Below are 21,013 nucleotides of genomic sequence, written 5' to 3'. Positions count from 1 at the left end.
ATCACAAAAAATGATTCCTGTGCGCGGCCACCGCTGCTGCCCAATGCTCCCCTCACCTCCCAGGGGGTGAACATGGGGATGGGTCAAATGCAGAGGACAAATTTCACCACACCTAGTGTGTGTGTGACTATTATTGGTACTTTAACTTTAACTTTTTTTGTTAGAAGTTCTATTCTTCCCCACCGTGCTCATTATGCCCCCCCCCCCTTTTTGCACAGTCATATTTTGTAAAGACTTGTGAGTACTGTTCATTAGTAAAATAACTATTTAACTCACCATTGGTCTGCATCCTGGGATTCTTCTCAGCTGTCTTGCACAGCGCACAACAAAAGCGTTGTTCCCATAAGATAGTTATCAAATTAAAGTGCACTCATTTGCGATTAAAATTAAGATGCGTTCTTAAAATTAAAATACAAATCAATTCATAATCTTTAGTTCTGTTTTTCTTAAGTCTCAAGTAATGTAGCCTTCATGTGTCCCAATAGGTAGCAGAAACCCCATTTGAGAACTAGGGTCCGAGACATCAAATCCTTATTAACAATTCCCCTATTTAGCTCAAATCCACACTTAGTAATTACAAAAATGTAAAGAGTCCCTAAAAAATATGATAATGTGTTCCTATTGCTACCGTCTTGTTTATGGTTGCTTCCTCCAGATAAGTTAAAAGATGATTGCTCAGAATCTTTGTTCCTGGCATGAGTTATGTTTTGGCTTGAGCTAAATAGGGGAAATTGTGAAAATGGTCAAACTATATCATCAGCTTCTAGTGGTATTCCCCAGGGTTCTGTTTTATGTATTCTCATCTTCATTAGTTACATATCAGATAAATCCTTCCACATGTTGATTTCCATCCATCCATCCATTTTTTACCGCTTGTCCCTGGAGCCTATCCCAGCTGTATTTTTTGAAGGAAATTTGGGATGAAATACATAACATTCAAGCCAAGTCCAACTCTTTCACCAAACCCCGGTGCACTCATAAATTACTTAAATTCATCATGTCCCTAAATCCATCCATCCATCCATTTTCTACCGCTTATTCCCTTCGGGGTTGCGGGGGGCGCTGGAGCCTATCTCAGCGACTATCGGGCGGAAGGCGGGGTACACCCTGGACAAGTCGCCACCTCATCGCAGGGCCAACACAGATCATCTCTGATAAAATGTTGTTCTTCAGTGTATGGTCCATCTCTCAGGTAAGTTAAGAGGTGCTAATAAAATTGGTTCCCCTCTGCAAATCACATCACCCCCATATGTTAGAAACTTTACTGAGTCTTCTCTTACCCACAACCCCTACTTTCTGCCCTCTCCGTCTTGAAAGGCACCTATGAATAAAACTAGGGATGTCCGATAATGGCTTTTTGCCGATATCCGATATTCCGATATTGTCCAACTCTTTAATTACCGATACCGATATCAACCGATACCGATATCAACCGATATATGCCGTCGTGGAATTAACACATTATTATGCCTAATTTGGACAACCATGTATGGTGAAGATAAGGTACTTTTTTTTTTTTTAATTAATAAAATAAAATAAGATAAATGCATTTAAAACATTTTCTTGAATAAAAAAGAAAGTAAAACAATATAAAAACAGTTACATAGAAACTAGTAATTAATGAAAATTTGTAAAATTAACTGTTAAACGTTAGTACTATTAGTGGACCAGCAGCACGCACAATCATGTGTGCTTACGGACTGTATCCCTTGCAGGCTGTATTGATATATATTGATATATAATGTAGGAACCAGAATATTAATAACAGAAAGAAACAACCCTTTTGTGTGAATGAGTGTGAATGATGGGGAAGGGAGGTTTTTTTGGGTTGGTGCACTAATTGTAAGTGTATCTTGTGTTTTTTATGTTGATTTAATAAAAAATAAAATTAAAAAAACCCGATACCGATAAAAAAAACCTGATACCGATAATTTCCGATATTACATTTTAACACATTTATCGGCCGATTATATCGGCAGGCCGATATTATCGGACATCTCTTAATAAAACCTATTATGATTGTTATTGGGGAGTACCTAACCTTTAGATTAGAGGCCAGGTTTATCGTCTTATGTGGAAAACATGTGCAAAAAGTCATGCTACTGAAAGCTGTAGTTTACCTCCACACAGCAATTCCCATCCAGAGGGATTTTGCCCTGGCACTCCTTGCGGTCCTCCGTGGTGTAGTAGGACAAGTTGCTCGGCCTCAGCGTGAACCAGCGCTCCTTCCAGTTTCTCCTCAGTTGGCCTTTCTTCCACAGATAACCCTGCATTCACCCCAAACAACACACACACACACATGCTGTCAGGGCACAAAGTAGACCCTGTCAGGGAAGTCGACCACATACTTTGGCCTCCTACCTCTTTCAGGACATCACCAACTATCTCCCTGTATACTTCCTCTATACCCATACTGATGGCTGCCCTATCCATTCCTCGAACTATCTTTCCTGTGTCCATCATCTCCAGAAAAATCCAGACAGTGATGCCTCTCTGTTGCACTGCATCTTGGGAGAAGAAGTCCTCCAATTCAACACAGTTGAGCTCAGTACTCATCGCTGAGCAGATCTTCTTCAGTAGATACTCCAACTGAGGTAGAGGTATTAATAGATGGATGAAATATGATTCATTTCATCGTGTACATCCAACATTTGCACTACTATGAGAGTAAACTGTTTTGTGTGACCAAAAACGACATATTCAGAAAATATTTTTTTCCAGAGAGGAGCTAGGAGGGCAGGCCCTCCCCAAACTGTATGTTCTCAGAAGGAAGGCTCACTGTGAGAAACTTTGAAACTCCATGACTTAAATGTCACTCTGACTTAATATTTGTTTTCAAATCTGCATTAAATAAAATAGATGCAAAATCAGTAGTAGCGCTGTATTTCACATTTTAACAGCTCTACTTCATTCCCAGTTTCAACAGCAACGTTTGATCAATTTGAAATAAACTAGTTTCCTCTTAAAATGTAAGCCCTTTTCTTGGAAGTGTCTTCGTATAAAATACATGACAGGAAACCAAAACACGACTATGAAAGTGAGACAGGAGCCAAATGGCGGCATAAATAGATCCTGTGTATTCCATGACGGCAAGGAACAAGATTTCAGTCAGGTTGTGATAGTTAGTGGTTGTAAATGATCCTAAGTGTGACATATTTATTTTACAGATTACCGCCTTCTTATTTCAACAAACAAGAGCAACAGTATCACCTAAGACATCCACATAGCTAAATTTACCCAAGTAACATTTTCATCTGGTAAAGTATACCTACAGTACGTATGCCATTGGGCGAGTGGAAACAAAGATGAAAGATGGAAGTTATTTGTTTTTATGGAATTATTTATAACATATTCTGGTCTGAGACTGATTGCTTGTTTTCAACATTTCATTGCTTGTGGTTTGAAATGTCTTCTGTGGTCTTAAAAATTGGTTGTTGGCTTGAAGACTCATTTTGTGCTAAATTGGAAAGCTGCAGCGCCTGCCTGCCACACTCGCTGGATTATAGATACTCTTTATTTCCTTGAATTGGAGAAAATTAGGCTGACATTGAACGGTTGTTCTGTGAAGTTTCAGGAAGTATAGAGTGGTTTCCTAAAATGTGTAAATGACTCATCTCAAATTTAACCCCGATTGAAAAGTAATTGAAAGGTATATAATTGATTAACCTTTTGTCTGCTTTTGCATATTGCTGCACCGTGTTGGGGACATGCAGGAGTGCAGTTGTCTGTGGCTGCATGTCAATATTTGCATGTACCTATTTGACTGATAGGTTATTTATCTATTTTTTTAATATATTTTATTTTATATATCATTTTGATGGATTACTTTTTTGGGGGAAAAAATAACATTTGACATCTGTTTAATCATATTTCTGGACCGTATATGTAAACAATCCAATAAACAAATGTTTAATTTTTTTAAATTTTTGAATCAATCGCGTTTCTTATTGGCAACGATTCTTAATCGATAAAAAAAACAATTGAATTTAAAAAATAAAACAACATTTTTGTTTTTGTTTTGATTAAAGCTGTCCTGTCCAGCGACTGAGGAAAATCATATATCTGGATGTAGATGTCCATATCCAGAGGTGTGGACTCGAGTCACATGACTTGGACTCGAGTCAGACTCGAGTCATGAATTTGATGACTTTAGACTCGACTTGACAAAATGTAAAAAGACTTGCAACTCGACTTAGACTTTAACATCAATGACTTGTGACTTCACTTGGACTTGAGCCTTTTGAATTGACATGACTTGACACGACTTGCTACTTTCCCCAAAACCCAAAGATGAAAAAGTTATTCGGGAGCGCTCCGTATTTTTCATTGTGTACTTGTCTATCAGCGTTGCGTGTGTCAGCTGGTGTGGTCTCAGTACAACAGCCAATCAAATTAGATCTACTTTGTTTTCATCACACAGCATTCATCCAATCAAATTGCAGGACAACCAACGAAGAAGACATGTCCAAACCACACGCCAGTGAACAAAAAATGATACCTAAAATAATTTTGTTTGGGTATAAAAATTATGAGGTGGTCAACACAAAACGGTTTGCAGTATGCAACACATGCGGTTCGAAAATTACTGATGGAGAGGCAACAACTTCCAACTTCGTCCGGCATTTGAAGTTGCACAAAGAACGGTAAATTTTGAATGAAAGATAACGTTTATTGGCTAAGTAACGTGACTTTTATTTGCTGTGTAGTTAAATCAGTGAGGCTGTAAACTCACTGCTAACGTTATAACGTTATTGCAAACACGGGAATCTGTTGCAGTTCACTACCTTATTCATACTTTTTGTTCAGTGATTTTTTTTAAGCAGGGTTACGTTAGTCAATATATCACACGTAACGTTAGACGGCGGTCAGCAGCACCGCGTATTTTAGCCACCTAAAAAAAGACAAAAATAGTAAAATAAAGGTCAGTTAAAATGTATACTATATTATGAATATGTGTACCGTTTTAGCTAGCTTTCTGACATACAGTTGGTTGTTTACCTCAGTGGTCCCCAACCACCGGGCCGCGGCCCGGTACTGGTCTGTGGATCGATTGGTATCGGGCCGCACAAGAATTTTTTTTTTTTTTTTCTTTTTTTAATTAAATCAACATAAAAAACACAAGATACACTTACAAGTAGTGCACCAACCCAAAACAACTCTCTCCCCCCTTTTGTTCTGGGCATTGAACATGAAGACTCTTCCTTCACTGTTCCGAGTGGCCATGAGAGTCTTGGCAGTGCCTGCCTCCAGTGCTCCAGTGGAGCGAGTTTTCAGCCATGGTGGCATCATACTACGCCCCCATCGTGCACAAATGACTGACAGACTCTTGGCTAATTTGGTCTTTTGCAAATGCAATGCAGCATAGGGCCCTGACATATAAAAAGTACAACTTTTTTGTTATGTTCACGTATATGTCATGTTTTTTCAATGTTAACACTTTTGTACAAATAAGTACTTTATTTTTCAATGTGTTTGTTCTGTAAAGGAATGAGTTAATGTTTAAAATGACTGGTTAATAGTGCTATTATAAAGTGTAATGTCAGCACAATTTTCTTTCCTGCAATTTAAAATGCACTTGTTTTAATAAATAAATACAGCGTTTGAAAAGCATACACAATCTGTGTTAATATATTAGTCTGTGGTTAAAAGGACTTGAAAGGACTCAAAACTCAAAATGCAGGACTTTGGACTTGACTTGAGACTTTCCAGTCTTGACTTTGGACTTTACTCGGGGCTTGCCTGTCTTGACTCGGGACTTGACTCGGACTTGAGGGCAAAGACTTGAGACTTACTTGTGACTTGCAAAACAATGACTTGGTCCCACCTCTGTCCATATCTGCTGTACAGAAGTGTGGGATACTTCTCTTGTTTGTATTTTACTTTATTACATGTTAGGGTAGCATTTTATTTAACAAAACCAATTTTCTTTTAAGTAACATAGAAATTTAACAGAGGTGTTTTGTTTTTTTTTTGTAGAGGAATGTAGTTAATCATAGAACTGGCACCCAATGTTATTAAAAAGTATTGGTTTTGAAATGAGAATGGATTCTGAATCAAATCGTTACCCTCAAGAATCGAATGGAGGTGTGTGGTGCCTGAAGATTAACATCCCTAATATATATATATATATATATATATATATATATATATATATATATATATATATATATATATATATATATATATATATCCATCCATCCATCCATCCATCCATCCATCCATCCGTGTTTCTTCCACTTATCCGAGGTCGGGTCGCGGGGGCAGCAGTCTAAGCAGATAAGCCCAGACTTCCCTCTCCCCAGCCACTTCGTCCAGCTTCTCCCGGGGGATCCTGAGGCGTTCCCAGGCCAGCTGGGAGACATAGTCTTCCCAACGTGTCCTGGGTCTTCCCCTTGACCTCCTGCCGGTCGGACGTGCCCTAAACACCTCCCTTGGGAGGCGTTCGGGTGGCATCCTGAGCAGATGCCCGAACCACCTCATCTGGCTCCTCTCGATGTGGAAGAGCAGCGGCTTTACTCTGAGTTCCTCCCGGATGACAGAGCTTCTCACCATATCTCTAAGGGAGAGATATATATCATATCATATCATTTCGGCCGCTTGTACCCGTGATCTTGTCCTTTCGGTCATAACCCAAAGCTCATGACCATAGGTGACGATGGAAACGTAGATTGACCAGTAAATTGAGAGCTTTGCCTTCCGGCTCAGCTCCTTCTTCACCACAACGGATCGATACAGCGTCCGCATTACTGAAGACACACACACACACACACATATATCCATCTAACCATCCATTTCCTACCGTTTATTCCCTTTGGGGTTGCGGGGCGCGCTGGAGCCTATCTCAGCTACAATCGGGTGGAAGGCGGCGTACACCCTGGACAAGTCGCCACCTCATCGCAGGGCCAACACAGATAGACAGACAACATTCCACTCACATCCACACACTAGGGCCAATTTAGTGTTGCCAATCAACCTATCCCCAGGTGCATGTCTTTGGAAGCGGGAGGAAGCCGGAGTACCCGGAGGGAACCCACGCAGTCACGGGGAGAACATGCAAACTCCACACAGAAAGATCCTGAGCCCGGGATTGAACCCAAGACTACTCAGGACCTTCGTATTGTGAGGCAGATGCACTAACCTCTCTCCCACCGTGCTGCCCACACACATATATATATATATATATATATATATATATATATATATATATATATATATATATATATATATATATATATATATATATATATATACACAGTAAGTTTAGTTAAGCATGCCATCTCTACTTGTGAAATGAGTACAAATAGGATGACTGTGATATTAAGAGTATGTAGAGAAAAAAAAAAAGAAAAAAAAAGAGTATGTAGAGATGGGAGTGTTTTTGTTTGCTTTTTGTATTTTTTTGTAGTTCTCCTAATTATATATTTATTTATTTTTCTCTGTACTCATTTTTTTTTAATATATATTACAATCACTGTAATTATATATATATATATATATATATATATATATATATATATATATATATATATATATATATTTATTTATTTTTATTTTATTTTTTTATTTTTTTAAATAAGCAATGTTAAAGGACAGGAGTGTATTGTATTGGACCAATTCAATTATTTTTTTTGTATACTTTTGTGGTTTTTAACACATAGTTAACACATAGTTTTTTTCCTCTACAATATTTGGTATCCCTTCACCATCAAATAAAAGTAAATATTTTAAACCAACCTCATCAGGGACCATAACTAAAGGGTACTTGTCCTCAGACAGAAAGTTAAAAAGGCACCATAGCCGAAATGCATCCTGCTCTGGCAGAACAGTGTTTGAACTTCTGTCCGGTTTGTAGTTTTTTTTTGCTGTGAGGGTCCAACACAGCTCATCTACATGTTCCTTGTTGAAGGAGCCTTGTACTACCTGAGTAAAAAAAAACAAATTGTCAGTACAGCATCCATGACTAGTACTCAAAATGTACTTTTTATTTTTTTAAAGAAAAAAAATCACCTTATCCAAGATATATTTGTTGAGGTAGGGCATATAACCCTGACTGGAGACTGGGCCGTCGTCATCATCCCTGAAGTGCTCCTCCAAAGCCACCGGGTCATGTGGGATGCACAAAACAGTGCAGAGGTTGTGTGATAACACCTGAAAAATCACCATGTTATTAACTCGTTTAAACAAGGATGACAACAAACGCAATAGAAAACAGGTGCAGAGACACATAAAAATAAATAAACCATGAATAAATTGCACTGATGTGAAATCATTCAAAGGAAAAACAACATTATCAGAAGTGAAATAATAAAAAATAAAGACATACCTAAGTATAAATGCATGTACAACGTTTTAAGGTGATCTTCAAAAAATACTTCAGTATACTAACATTGGTAGATGTGTCACTTTCCACTGTTTGTAGTTACTGCCATCAAGATGTTAAATGTGTTTGTCCTGTCTCTTGTTGAGCTTTAGAAAGTTTTTGCCTGTAAGTATTCATGTGTTTTATTAGTGCTGCTGAATGACAATTTTTAAAATCAGTTTAATCACACTTTTACATTTTGATAATCATGATTAATCACAGATTATTACTTGCTTGCATAAATTTAATTATTTAAAAAAAAAAGACCCCAATACCTGGACACAAATGCAGTTTAATTGTCAGAATGCTACACATGAGGAATTTTTTTTTAAATTGAACACACGTAATTCATTTGTTCAAAACCTGTTAACAGTTAACACTTATCTTAAGTACAGTCAGCGTTTATTTGAAAGCAACATTTGAAAGCAAGCACACTAGTCAGAGTATCCTCATCATCTGCTGCTATAGTTTCGTTAAATATAAAAATCCATTATAAACTATACTATAGAGTTTGTGCTGTGGCAAAGTTTTGTGTAGCAGATGGTCCCGAGAAATGTTAAATCGAGTATGTATTCTCTAAATATGACCATTTCAAGCTTCTGATATGTCATTTCCTACCTGGCCACACTGAATTCCCATATTATTTGTCTACTCTTTTTTCAAATTCATCACCGACTAGCGCGTATATGAGATTTTCCAAAGTAAATTAGCATTGAGCTAACGCATTTGAAAAGGCATTGTGTTGAATGTCAAAGCGAAATTATTTTATAATTGACATTCCAAGTTTCTGTACAATGGTACCTCAACGTGCCTGCCTGACGCTAGTCTTCCACCATCCACCTGCCTGCTGATAGCCTTCCACCATCGGCCTGCCTGCTAGCCTTCCACCATCGGGCTGCCTGCTACTTCCACCATCGGCCTGACTGCTGATAGCCTTCCACCATCAGCCTGCCTGCTAGCCTTCCACCATCGGCCTGTCTGCTAGCCGTCCACCATCGACCTTCCTGCAGCTAGCCTTTCATCATCGGCCTGACTGCTGCTAGCCTTCCACTATTGGCCTGACTGCTAACCTTCCACCATCGGCCTGACTGCTGCTCGCCTTCCACCATCGACCTGTCTGCTGATAGCCATTCCACCATCGGCCTGCCTGCTGCTAGCCTTCCACCACCGGCCTGCTGCTAGCCTTCCACCACCGGCCTGCTGCCAGCCTTCCACCATCAGCCTGCTGCTAGCCTTCCACCATCGACCTGCCTGCTGCTACCCTTCTACCATCGGCCTGCCTGCTGCTAGCCTTCCACCATCGGCCTGACTGCTGCTAGCCTTCCACCATTGGCCTGACTGCTAGCCTTCCACCATCGGCCTGACTGCTAGCCTTCCACCATCGACCTGACTGCTGCTAGCCTTCCACCATTGGCCTGACTGCTAGCCTTCCCCCATCGGCCTGACTGCTGCTAGCCTTCCACCATCGGCCTGTCTGCTGATAGCCTTACCACCATCGGCCTGCAGCCAGCCTTCCACCATCGGCCTGACTGCTGCTAGCCTTCCACCATCGGCCTGCCTGCTGATAGCCTTCCACCATCGGCCTGCTGCTAGCCTTCCACCACCGGCCTGCTGCTAGCCTTCCACCATCGGCCTGTCTGCTGATAGCCTTCCACCATCGGCCTGCTGCTAGCCTTCCACCATCGGCCTGCCTGCTGGTAGGTTTCCACCACCGGCCTGCTGCTAGCTTCCACCATCGGCTTGTCTGCTGATAGCCTTCCACCATCGGCCTGCTGCTAGCCTTCTACCATCGGCCTGCCTGCTGATAGCCTTCCACCATCGGCCTGCCTGCTGCTAACCTTCCACCATCGGCCTGCCTGCTGCTAGCCTTCTACCATCGGCCTGCCTGCTGGTAGCCTTCCACCATCGGCCTGCCTGCTGCTAGCCTTCCACCATCGGCCTGACTGCTGCTAGCCTTCCACCATTGGCCTGACTGCTAGCCTTCCACCATCGGCCTGCCTGCTGATAGCCTTCCACCATCGGCCTGCCTGCTGCTAACCTTCCACCATCGGCCTGCCTGCTGCTAGCCTTCTACCATCGGCCTGCCTGCTGCTAGCCTTCCACCATCGGCCTGCCTGCTGATAGCCTTCCACCATCGGCCTGACTGCTGCTAGCCTTCCACCATTGGCCTGACTGCTAGCCTTCCACCATCGGCCTGCCTGCTGATAGCCTTCCACCATCGGCCTGCCTGCTGATAGCCTTCCACCATCGGCCTGCCTGCTGCTAACCTTCCACCATCGGCCTGCCTGCTGCTAGCCTTCTACCATCGGCCTGCCTGCTGCTAGCCTTCCACCATCAGCCTGCCTGCTGATAGCCTTCCACCATCGGCCTGACTGCTGCTAGCCTTTCACCATTGGCCTGACTGCTAGCCTTCCACCATCGGCCTGCCTGCTGATAGCCTTCCACCATCGGCCTGCCTGCTGCTAGCCTTCTACCATCGGCCTGCCTGCTGCTAACCTTCCACCATTGGTTTGCTTGCTGATAGCCTTCCACCATTGGCCTGACTGCTAGCCTTCCACCATCGGCCTGCCTGCTGCTAGCCTTCCACCATCGGCCTGTATGTTGCTTGCCTTCCACCATCGGCCTGACTGCTGCTAGCCTTCCACCATTGGCCTGACTGCTAGCCTTTCACCATCGGCCTGCCTGCAGCTAGCATTCCACCACTGGCCTGCCTGCTGCTAGCCTTCCACCATCGGCCTGACTGCTGCTAGCCTTCCACCATTGGCCTGACTGCTAGCCTTCCACCATCAGCCTGCCTGCAGCTAGCCTTCCACCATTTTTGTGACATTTCATCATAGTGGCAGCTACAAAATAACCTGGGCCTTACCTCAGTTGAAGATTTATGTGACTTTGGACAAAACAAAATGGCTGCAAACTATTGTAGAGTCCATTCATTGTTATTGTTTCCTTGTTTTGAGAAATCACTTCAAAATTAATCCATCATCCCCTATTGTGAGCACTTACTTTCACAGATTAAAGACCGACTCAAAAAATGGTAACTTTAAGCGCAAATGTTTAGTTATAGTATTGTTATTGCTCTCAGGAAATGTTGATGCTAATCCAGGCCCTGATAGTCCTACACAATGTTTTACACCTGCGGATTTTAAAACTAGATCTGGTCTTGGGATTATTTATATCAATGTTCGGAGTTTACTCCCTAAACTGGATATGATAAAGATCTGGATAAACTCAACAAATGCTGATATTGATATTGTAGTCTTATCTGAAACTTGGCTTAAACAATCTGTACTTGATAAGGATATTCACATTTATGGCTATAATGTCTATCGTACTGACCGACAAAGAAAAGGTGGTGGAGTGGCCATATATATTAAGCAGAGGTTTGATGTTAAATTAGTGCTCTCTGAATCAGTAAGTAAAGTAAACTTGAGCTGTTAGCACTTGAAAATTAATTAGCTAGAAATCACCACATTATGCTAGTGGGGAGTTATAGGCCTCCATCTGCCCCTAGTAATTCCCTATCTAGTCTTGTGAAGCTTCTGTCTCAACTGAAATACAATGAAATAGTGATGATCGGTGATTTGAACTGGGACTGGCTCACATCTGTGTCTGACTCTTTGAAAGCACAGTGTGAATCTCTAAATTTAACACAATGAATTAACTCACCTACAAGACCTAATCCTAAATGCCCTCAAAAAGCTACACTCATTGACTTAATTCTAACAAATATGCCCTTTAAATTTGTTGCATCTGGTGTTTTCCCTAATGATGTGAGTGATCATTGTGTGATTGCAGTAGCGCGAGACACAAGGATTCCTAAAAGCAAGCCTCGTCTTGTTGAAAAACATAATATGAAATTATTTGACACGCAAGCTTTTTTACATGACTTGCATCTTTTTAATTGGGATAGAATTGCTCTTTTTGATCATGTTGAACTGGCTTGGAAATATTTTCACGAAAACTTCTTGAGTATAGTGAACAAACATGCCCCTTTTCGAAAATTTAGGGTTAAAGGACGTGACAATCAGTGGTTTACAACGGACCTGTCAGATGTATTGCTGCTTGGGCCAGGGCACGCAAGTCAGGGTTAAAAGCAGATTGGCTGAATTTTAGACAATTAAGAAATCAATTTACCTCTCTCCTTCGGAAAGTAAAATCAGAATTGTATTTCTCCACAAAGAAGTTTTGGAAAATAATCAAATCTTTGTCCGCTTGCTGTAATTCAGTCAATCTCCCACCTAGTATACTTGTTGAAGGTCTCAGAGTAAGTGACACAAGAGAAATGGGTAATCATTTTAATAATCATTTTATTTCCTCTGGTTTTCTTTATAATTCTGACAACTCTACTGAAGTTCCGCTAACTCCAGAAAGAACCGTTGAAAATACCCAGGTTTTTAACTTTACGCCCTTTACCACAACAAAGGTCATGAGGGCTCTGAAACAACTTAAACCTAGAAAGCCAGTTGGCTCAGATAAGTTGGAGCCGCTCTTCTTACAGTTGGCAGCTGAAATTATAGCTGGACCACCGACTCACATTTTTAACCTTACTCTAATTTCAAATGAAATCCCCTTGAATTGGAAATCTGCCCTTGTAATCCCCCTCTTAAAAGGAGGTGACCCTAGTAACCTAAATAGTTACAGACCGATCTCTAATCTCTGTTCTGGCATAGGTGCTTGAATCCCTTATCAGTGAACAGATAAAATACTTTTTGGCCACCAACTCTATTCTGTCACCATTTCAGTCAGGTTTTCGCAAAAATCCCATTACTGTGAGTGCTGCTATGAAGTTTATAAATGATGTAACTGAAACTCTTGACAAGAAGCAGTGCTGTCTGTCCCTCTTTATTGACTTTTCAAAAGGTTTTTCATACTGTTGATCATGTAATTTTAATCAAACGTCTTTCAGCTATTGGTTTTTCTCAGCAAGCAGTTAGATGGTTTGCAAATTACCTCACAAGTAGAACTCAGGCTGTTCAGATAGAGGCTTCCTCCTCAGATGTACTACAAGTGAAAAAGGGTGTCCCTCAAGGTTCTGTGTTGGGCCCATTATTATTCACTATTTACATAAATAATCTTGGACAGAATATTCCAAACTCAACTTTCCATTTCTACGCTGATAATACTGTCATATAGTGCACAGCACCCACTCCTACTGAGGTCTTTAAATATTTACAACATGCATTTGACAGAGTACAAGAACAACTTTGCTATCTTCAACTGGTTTTAAATGCAGAGAAAACAAAGTGTATGTTCTTTACCACATCAAAAACTGTAAAATCAACACTGTGTGAGAACATTTTAACAAGAAATGGGCAACAATTTGTGTTAGTATCTTCTTTTAAATATTTAGGATTTTTAATTGATGACCACTTGAGTTTTAAGGAGCACATTCAGTATGTTGTAAAAAAAAAACCTGAAACTTTTACTGGGATTTTATTTTAGAAACAAGTCTTGCTTTTCTTTTACTGTCAAACAGAAATAGGTGGAAACAACCTTTTTACCTGTTATTGACTATGGAAATGTGTTGTACATGAATGCTACTGCTGGTTGTCTCCACAAGCTGGATAGTGTGTACCACGGGGCACTGAGATTCACCACAAACTGTGCTCCCCTTACTCACCATTGTGTGTTATACTCAATGGTTAACTGGACATCTTTATGTGCTCGACGCCTCAATCATTGGTATGTGTTCAGCTACAAAAAAATTATGAGTATCACTCCATCTTATCTGTCTTGTCTTTTAACAAAGAAACAAGGAAGTCACAATCTTTGTTCAATGAATGTTCTGCAATTTGTCGTCCCCTAAGCAAGAACTGAACTGGGCAAGAAAGCATTTAGGTTTTCAGCACCGATTGCTTGGAATAACCTACAATCGGATCTTCAACTTCAAACCCTTCTTACAGTAAATGAGTTTAAAGCTTCTGTGAAAGGATTGCAGTCTACCTTGTCTGTGTGCACATGTGTCATGTGAGCAAGTTTTAATGTTGTAAATTTGATGTTTTATGTGTTGTTTACTGTTTTTTATGTAACCTTGCTGCTGCCCTCTTGGCCAGGTCTCCCTTGGAAAAGAGATCTTTGATCTCAATGGGATTTTACCTGGTTAAATGAAGGCTAAATAAAAAATAAACATAAGAGTGCCCCAACTTAAGAGTGTTTTAAGGTAAGAGCTGTTTCTTGGCTAAATGTTATGCTTTAAGTTGCAAGAAAAAATTTGAGTTATAAGCATCCCCACCATTAGTTGGAGTAGAAAATGTGAACCCTTTAATAGCCGACCACCACATCTGGTCTTACTTGCTAGCATTAGCTTATAGCTAGAGATGGATTTAACCAAATTTTTCCAACCATTGGAGGGAAGAAAGTGAGAGTAAAGGACCGTTTTGAGAAGAAGAGTCATTGCATTAAAGAAATAAATCATCACAAACATAACCGAGCATGTCGCCAACTTGACAAAGCCATTTGAGCGTATCCCTGCTCGTCTGCACCATACTGAAACAGAAGGAGTCTTACGCCATCCAAGGACGTTAAAATGATATTTAAACGGCAGACATTTATCCATGAAAATATGGAGAAGCTGCTGATGGTGTGTTTAACAGAGAAGAAGCTGGAAGGAAGTCCCGTAGAAGGTAAATGCTGTCAATTATTACTACATTACTTCATACAACTACTGCAGTTAAACAAGTCTGGCGCCAACTTGTTGAAGCAATTTGAGCGTTTCGCTGCTAGCTTGCAACATAATGAAGAAAAAATTAGTTTAATACAAGCCAGAATGTTAAAACAATATCTAAAGGGCAGATATGAATCCATGAAAATGTAGAGATGCTGCTGATGGTGTGTTTGACGGAGAAGCAGCTGAAAGGAGAAACCGTACATGTCCATTCGCCAAGGTAAATGCTGTACATTATTATTACATTACTTCATGAAACTACCATAGTTATTATATTGTATTGTTTTCATACATTTTGTCTAAATTTTTTATTTTATTTTTATTTTAAAGACATGTTACATGTTAAAACTGGAGCAGGGAGGTGGGGTGGGGGGAGGGGTGGCTAAACACCAATTTAATTGATTTAAATGAATTTCATTGGAAGGTGTTGTTTTGAGATACAAGTGTTTTGAGTTAAGAGCTCTGTCGCAGAACCAATTAAGCTCGTAAGTTGAGGTTCTACTGTTTTTTCTGTTTTGCATTGTTTCAAAAGTAAAAAACACTGAAATGGAATTCAGCGTACAGATCTTCATTAGAAAACCTTTACGGAAACTTTTGTTCAAATAATTCTGAGTGTGTGAATTAATATGTTTTGTCCCTGAAATGTCAGGTGGCGACTTGTCCAGGGTGTACCCCGCCTTCCGCCCGAGTGCAGCTGAGATAGGCTCCAGCACCCCAAAAGGGACAAGTGGTAGAAAATGGATGGATGGATGTTCAGTAACCTTATTTTGTGCTACCTGTAATTTTATAAAATTAAATATTATTACTATTATACAGAGGGTAAGCCAAACCACTGGTCCACAGAAACTACAGATTTCTTTGTGCCAAGATGTAAAAATAATCAAAAGGAAAACAAAATGTTTATTGCAGAGACCTTACGCATTACCTTACCCTACGCAATAAGTTACCTTGCACATTATTATTATAAGTGCAGTAGGTGCATTTCGGCAACAAGTGCCTTCACCTTGAAAGTATTGTAAAACACAAGGTCTCTGCATGAAGGCCCAATAACCACATCCTGTCTCATGTCTCCCTGCTACTGAAACATCTGCATCTATTGAGGCCACATGCACAACCACTTTGTGAGCATGGTATCTTGCACCTTGCACACACGGGGCTGCATGCGTAAGGGGGATAAGCCGAATCATGGGTCTGACTCTCTGCGAGCCCTCGGGGACGGGGGCGGTATATGGCAGGAACATGGAGGTGGCTGGAATGGACAAGTGACATAACCGTGACATCAAGGAAAACACAGAGGCTGCATTGAAACCAGTGGCAAGAAACAACAATCACCAACATGTTTCAACATCGTGTCCCCTCTCACGGCAACAATGTTCTTTTGACAGACACAGACCTCATGTTGTTTACACTCCATCCAACAGGACTAGTACCACAGGGACCTCTTCGCACTGCACACTGGCAGCAACTTAAGAAGCGCAGTTTGGCGATAAGTGTTGTCTCTGTATTCTGGACTCACAGCAAACTGTAAATTTGTGTTCCATCGAATCGTCACCAATGATTAGAGATGATTTGAGAGAATACAAATGTGAGGGGCAATTATTTTCCTGACTCATGACACATTTTTGATCTTCCTCAAAGTAAACCCACACGCTACAGTAAATGAGGGCGGAAACTGAGCAGCAAAATTTAAAAAAAGAGAAAAAGTTACTGTTTTCACTCACCTTGAGCTGAGACTTGGACACCTTTCCACTTCTCTCCAGGTCCAGTGCCGTGAAGCCGTACCAGATGGACTTTAGCAGCTCTGACCGCAGGTCCATATCTGCACCAGTGTCACTATTTTGTAGTTTCCACTTTTCTTCTTCTTCCTCCCTCTGCTCTTGTCACTGCCTCTGAGTGACATGCACCCCAACCCCCACCATGATGATGCTGTCACGCAGGCAAAAAAGGTTGATCACATCTTGATTGCAGCGACATCTAGTGGACATAAACAGTGGCGGCGGGCAAGTTAGTATCAATCCGATACCAAGTAGATAGAGCAGGGGTCACCAACCTTTTTGAAACCAAGAGCTACTTCTTGGGTACTGATTAATGCGAAGGGCTACCAGTTTGATACACACTTAAATAAATTGCCAGAAATAGCCAATTTGCTCAACTGACCTTTAACTCTATGTTATTATTAATAATTAATGATATTTATCTTTGTGGAAACACTGATCATCTTAATGATTTCTCACAATAAATATATATAGAAACAGATAAATATCAATATGCAACACTTTATTTTTATATTTTCTCTAAGTGCACATTTTTCAAATTGAACATTTTCAAATGATCACTTCTAAGACAGTCTTGTGAAATCACAATATCCCATTTTAACTAGCGAGACACTAACATTTTTTAACAAATCATGAATTACTTTGCACCATGTTTGTACAAATAATAACTCTTGTAAAATACAAAAGTCAACTCTCAAATTTTAAAATAAATCATGTCACACTTTGAACTGGACACCAAATCTGTTATCTGTTTCTTTGTCAGTTAGTGAAGACCAAGTCTTTAAAATATTTTCTTGGATTTTCAAATTCTATTTGAGTTTTGTCTCTCTTAGAATTAAAAATGTTGAGCAAAGCGAGACCAGCTTGCTAGTAAATAAATAAAATTTAAAAAAATAGAGGCAGCTCACTGGTAAGTGCTGCTATTTGAGCTATTTTTAGAACAGGCCAGCGGGCTACTCATCTGGTCCTTATGGGCGACCTGGTGCCTGCGGGCACCGCGTTGGTGACCCCTGAAATAGAGGGATACTAATACTTTTTTCCTTGAACACTTTTCAAGATCATTGAATAATTGTATACTTTGTGCCTTTAATATGTTGACAATGATGTTTCAGTTCAGTTTCAGTTTATTTCGAACATGCATACGATACAATGTAATGCATCACATATTTAGAATAGAATAGAATAGGATGCCTTTTATTGTCACTATACACAGGTACAATGAGATTAAAAGCAACTCCAGTATCAGTGCGACAGTCTACAAAATATGCAAATCATAGGAAGGAAAGAAAAGAAAAATAGTGCGAAAGGAGGTAAGGTGCACAGTCCAGTCCTGAGAACGAATGTCCTGAATGCCCATCCATCCATTTTCTACCGCTTATTCCCTTCGGGTCGCGGGGGGCGCTGTAGCATATCTCAGCTACAATCGGGCGGAAGGCGGGGTACACCCTGGCCAAGTGTTATTTAAATATTAAATATTATAATATATACATATATACAGAAGCATTCAGACTGTGGGTGGAAAGTAAAAATTGCAAACATAGAGGTGCTAAACTATAAAATCTGTGAGAGGTCACCGTAGTTATGGCTTTAGGGAAAAAACTGTTCTTGAGTCTGTTTGTCTTAGACCTGATGACCTTGTAGCGCCTTCCTGAGGACAGCAGGTCAAACAGGTCAAAGCCAGGGTGGGAGCTGTCCTTGATAATGTTGGTAGCTCTGCGGAGGCAGCGGGAGGTGTAAATGTCTATCAGGGAGGGGAGAGGGCAGCCGATGCTCCGCTGTGCTGCCTTTACCACTCTCTGGAGCCTCTCCCTGTCTGCAGCGGTGCAGCTGCTGTACCATGCTGTGATGCAGTATGTCAACAGGCTCTCAATGGATGAGCGATAGAAGGTCAGCAGCAGGTTGGAGTCCAGGTTGTACTTCTTGAGGACTCTCAGGAAGTGCAGCCGCTGCTGAGCCTTCTTAGTGATGGCAGTGATGTTAAAGTTAAAGTACCACTGATAGTCACACACACACTAGGTGTGGTGAAATTACCCTCTTCATTTGACCCATCTCCTTGTTCCACCCCTTGGGAGGTGAGAGGAGCAGTGAGCAGCAGCGGTGGCCGGGCTCGGGAATCAAAATCGTACCCCTTTTCATATCATAGAAGTTTTATCCCATTTCTTTGTTCCTTGTTCCGTGTTCTCTGTTTGTAACAGAACAGTAAATACATAAATAATTTAAAAAAAACAAATATATCATAAGTAAGTAAACAAATATTAAGCATAAATAATCATTATCTCTTTTTTTTTTAAACGTTCAAGATGTTCATCATAATTGTTCTTCTTCATACTTTGTTTCTCAGCTACAATCGGGCGGAAGGCGGGGTACACCCTGGACAAGTCGCCACCTCATCACAGGGCCAACACAGATAGACAGACAACATTCACACTCACATTCACACACTAGGGCCAATTTAGTGTTGCCAATCAACCTATCCCCAGGTGCATGTCTTTGGAGGTGGGAGGAAGCCAGAGTACCCGGAGGGAACCCACGCATGTCACGAGGAGAACATGCAAACTCCACACAGAAAGATCCCGAGCCCGGCATTGAACTCAGGACTACTCAGGACCTTCGTATTGTGAGGCACATGCACTAACCCCTGTTCCACTGTGCTGCCCTATATATATATTTATTTATTGTATGGTGTTGTCAATCCAGTATTATTGATACTATATAAAAATACCAAAAAATAGCATTTTTTCTATTTATATACAATAATTTTTAAGCATTGTTACTTTTTTATTTTTTAGTTATACAATATATATATATATGTATATATATATATATATATATATATATATATATATATATATATATATATATATATATATATATATTAGAGATGCGCGGATAGGCAATTATTTCATCCACAACCGCATCAGAAAGTCGTCAACCATCCGCCATCCACCCGATGTAACATTTGATCAGAACCGCACCCGCCCGCACCCGCCCGTTGTTATATATCTAATATAGACGATGCAAGGCATTAGTGAGGTTATAAAGCTTTTGCCTGTTAAAGAAAGGAGACTGATCCAATGCAGCACAGACATTCGCGTGCCACGCTGTCACGACCCAGACGCACACCAGTGCGCAATCATATGGGAGCCGCGCTGAGCGCACCTCCAAACGCGTCTCGCTGCCGGCGACGGCCGGGTATGGGCCCGACGCTCCAGCGCCATCCATTTTCAGGGCTAGTTGATTCGGCAGGTGGGTTGTTACACACTCCTTAGCGGGTTCCGACTTCCATGGCCACCGTCCTGCTGTCTATATCAACCAGGGTGAGCCCCACCCCTTTCGTGAGCGCACTGCGCGCGGAGTGACCCCTGTTACGCGCCCCCGGCAACAGGGGTGGCGGGCAGGTAAGCTGCGCGGGCGGAGCGCGCGGAGTGACCCCTGTTACGAGCCCCCGGCCACGGGGGTGGCGGGCAGGTAAGCTGCTTACCTGCTGCGCGTGACGCCGGCCGCGGCGAAGGCGGACGAGGCGGGGTGTCGGTGCGGTGGGCGCGGTGGTGACCCTGGACGTGCGTCGGGCCCTTCTCGCGGATCGCCTCAGCTACGGCTCCCGGTGGGGCCCTCTCGGGGGAAGGGGCCTCGGTCCCGGATCCCGGCGAGGCGTCCCTTCTCCGCTCCGTAAAAGTGTCCATCTCTTTTTTTTTTTTTCTTCTGTTGTGGCATATGCAGCAGGTGCCTGCTCGTTTTTCGTATGTGGGTAACAACATTTAACTATGTATATATATTTCCGAATTGGTTTAACTGCCACCCGCCTGAATCTATTTAAAATCAAATTTTTTTTATTTCAACCGCCCGACCCGACCCGACCCGCGGATAAAATCTAATTTTTTTTTAATTTCATCCGCCCGATCCGCGGATAATCCGCGGACTCCGCGGTTGTGCCCGCAAACCGCGCATCTCTAATATATATATACATATATATATATATATATATATATATATATATATATATATATATATATATATTTTTTTTTTTTTTCCTATTCATATACAATAATTTTTAAGCATTGTTACTTTTATATTTTTTTTATTTATGTAAATGTATATATACGTATGTATTTATATATATATATATATATATATATATATATATATATATATATATATATATATATTGTATGTTCAAAAAAGCGAGAAAGTGCAATGAAATTATATGATAGACCT

At 41.1% G+C, this 21,013-nt stretch overlaps 1 protein-coding gene across 1 annotated transcript in view; it reads right to left on the bottom strand.

Moving 5' to 3' along the window:
- LOC133623752 (differentially expressed in FDCP 6 homolog) overlaps nt 1-21,013 on the bottom strand; it is a 53,801-nt gene that overhangs the window by 15,365 nt on the left and 17,423 nt on the right. Inside the window, exons 2-6 of the mRNA XM_061987115.2 lie at nt 16,745-16,997; nt 8,008-8,148; nt 7,735-7,920; nt 2,362-2,589; nt 2,121-2,267 (exon numbers count right to left, since the gene is read on the bottom strand). Of these exons, the coding sequence (XP_061843099.2) occupies nt 2,121-2,267; nt 2,362-2,589; nt 7,735-7,920; nt 8,008-8,148; nt 16,745-16,840 (798 nt within the window). The 5' untranslated portion in view covers nt 16,841-16,997. The remainder of the gene's footprint in view (nt 1-2,120; nt 2,268-2,361; nt 2,590-7,734; nt 7,921-8,007; nt 8,149-16,744; nt 16,998-21,013) is intronic.

Source organism: Nerophis lumbriciformis, linkage group LG01 (assembly GCF_033978685.3).
Source record: "Nerophis lumbriciformis linkage group LG01, RoL_Nlum_v2.1, whole genome shotgun sequence".
Taxonomy (NCBI): Eukaryota; Metazoa; Chordata; class Actinopteri; order Syngnathiformes; family Syngnathidae; genus Nerophis; species Nerophis lumbriciformis.
The sequence above is the reverse complement of the archived record's forward strand: the minus strand, read 5'-3'. Positions and strand labels throughout refer to the sequence as shown.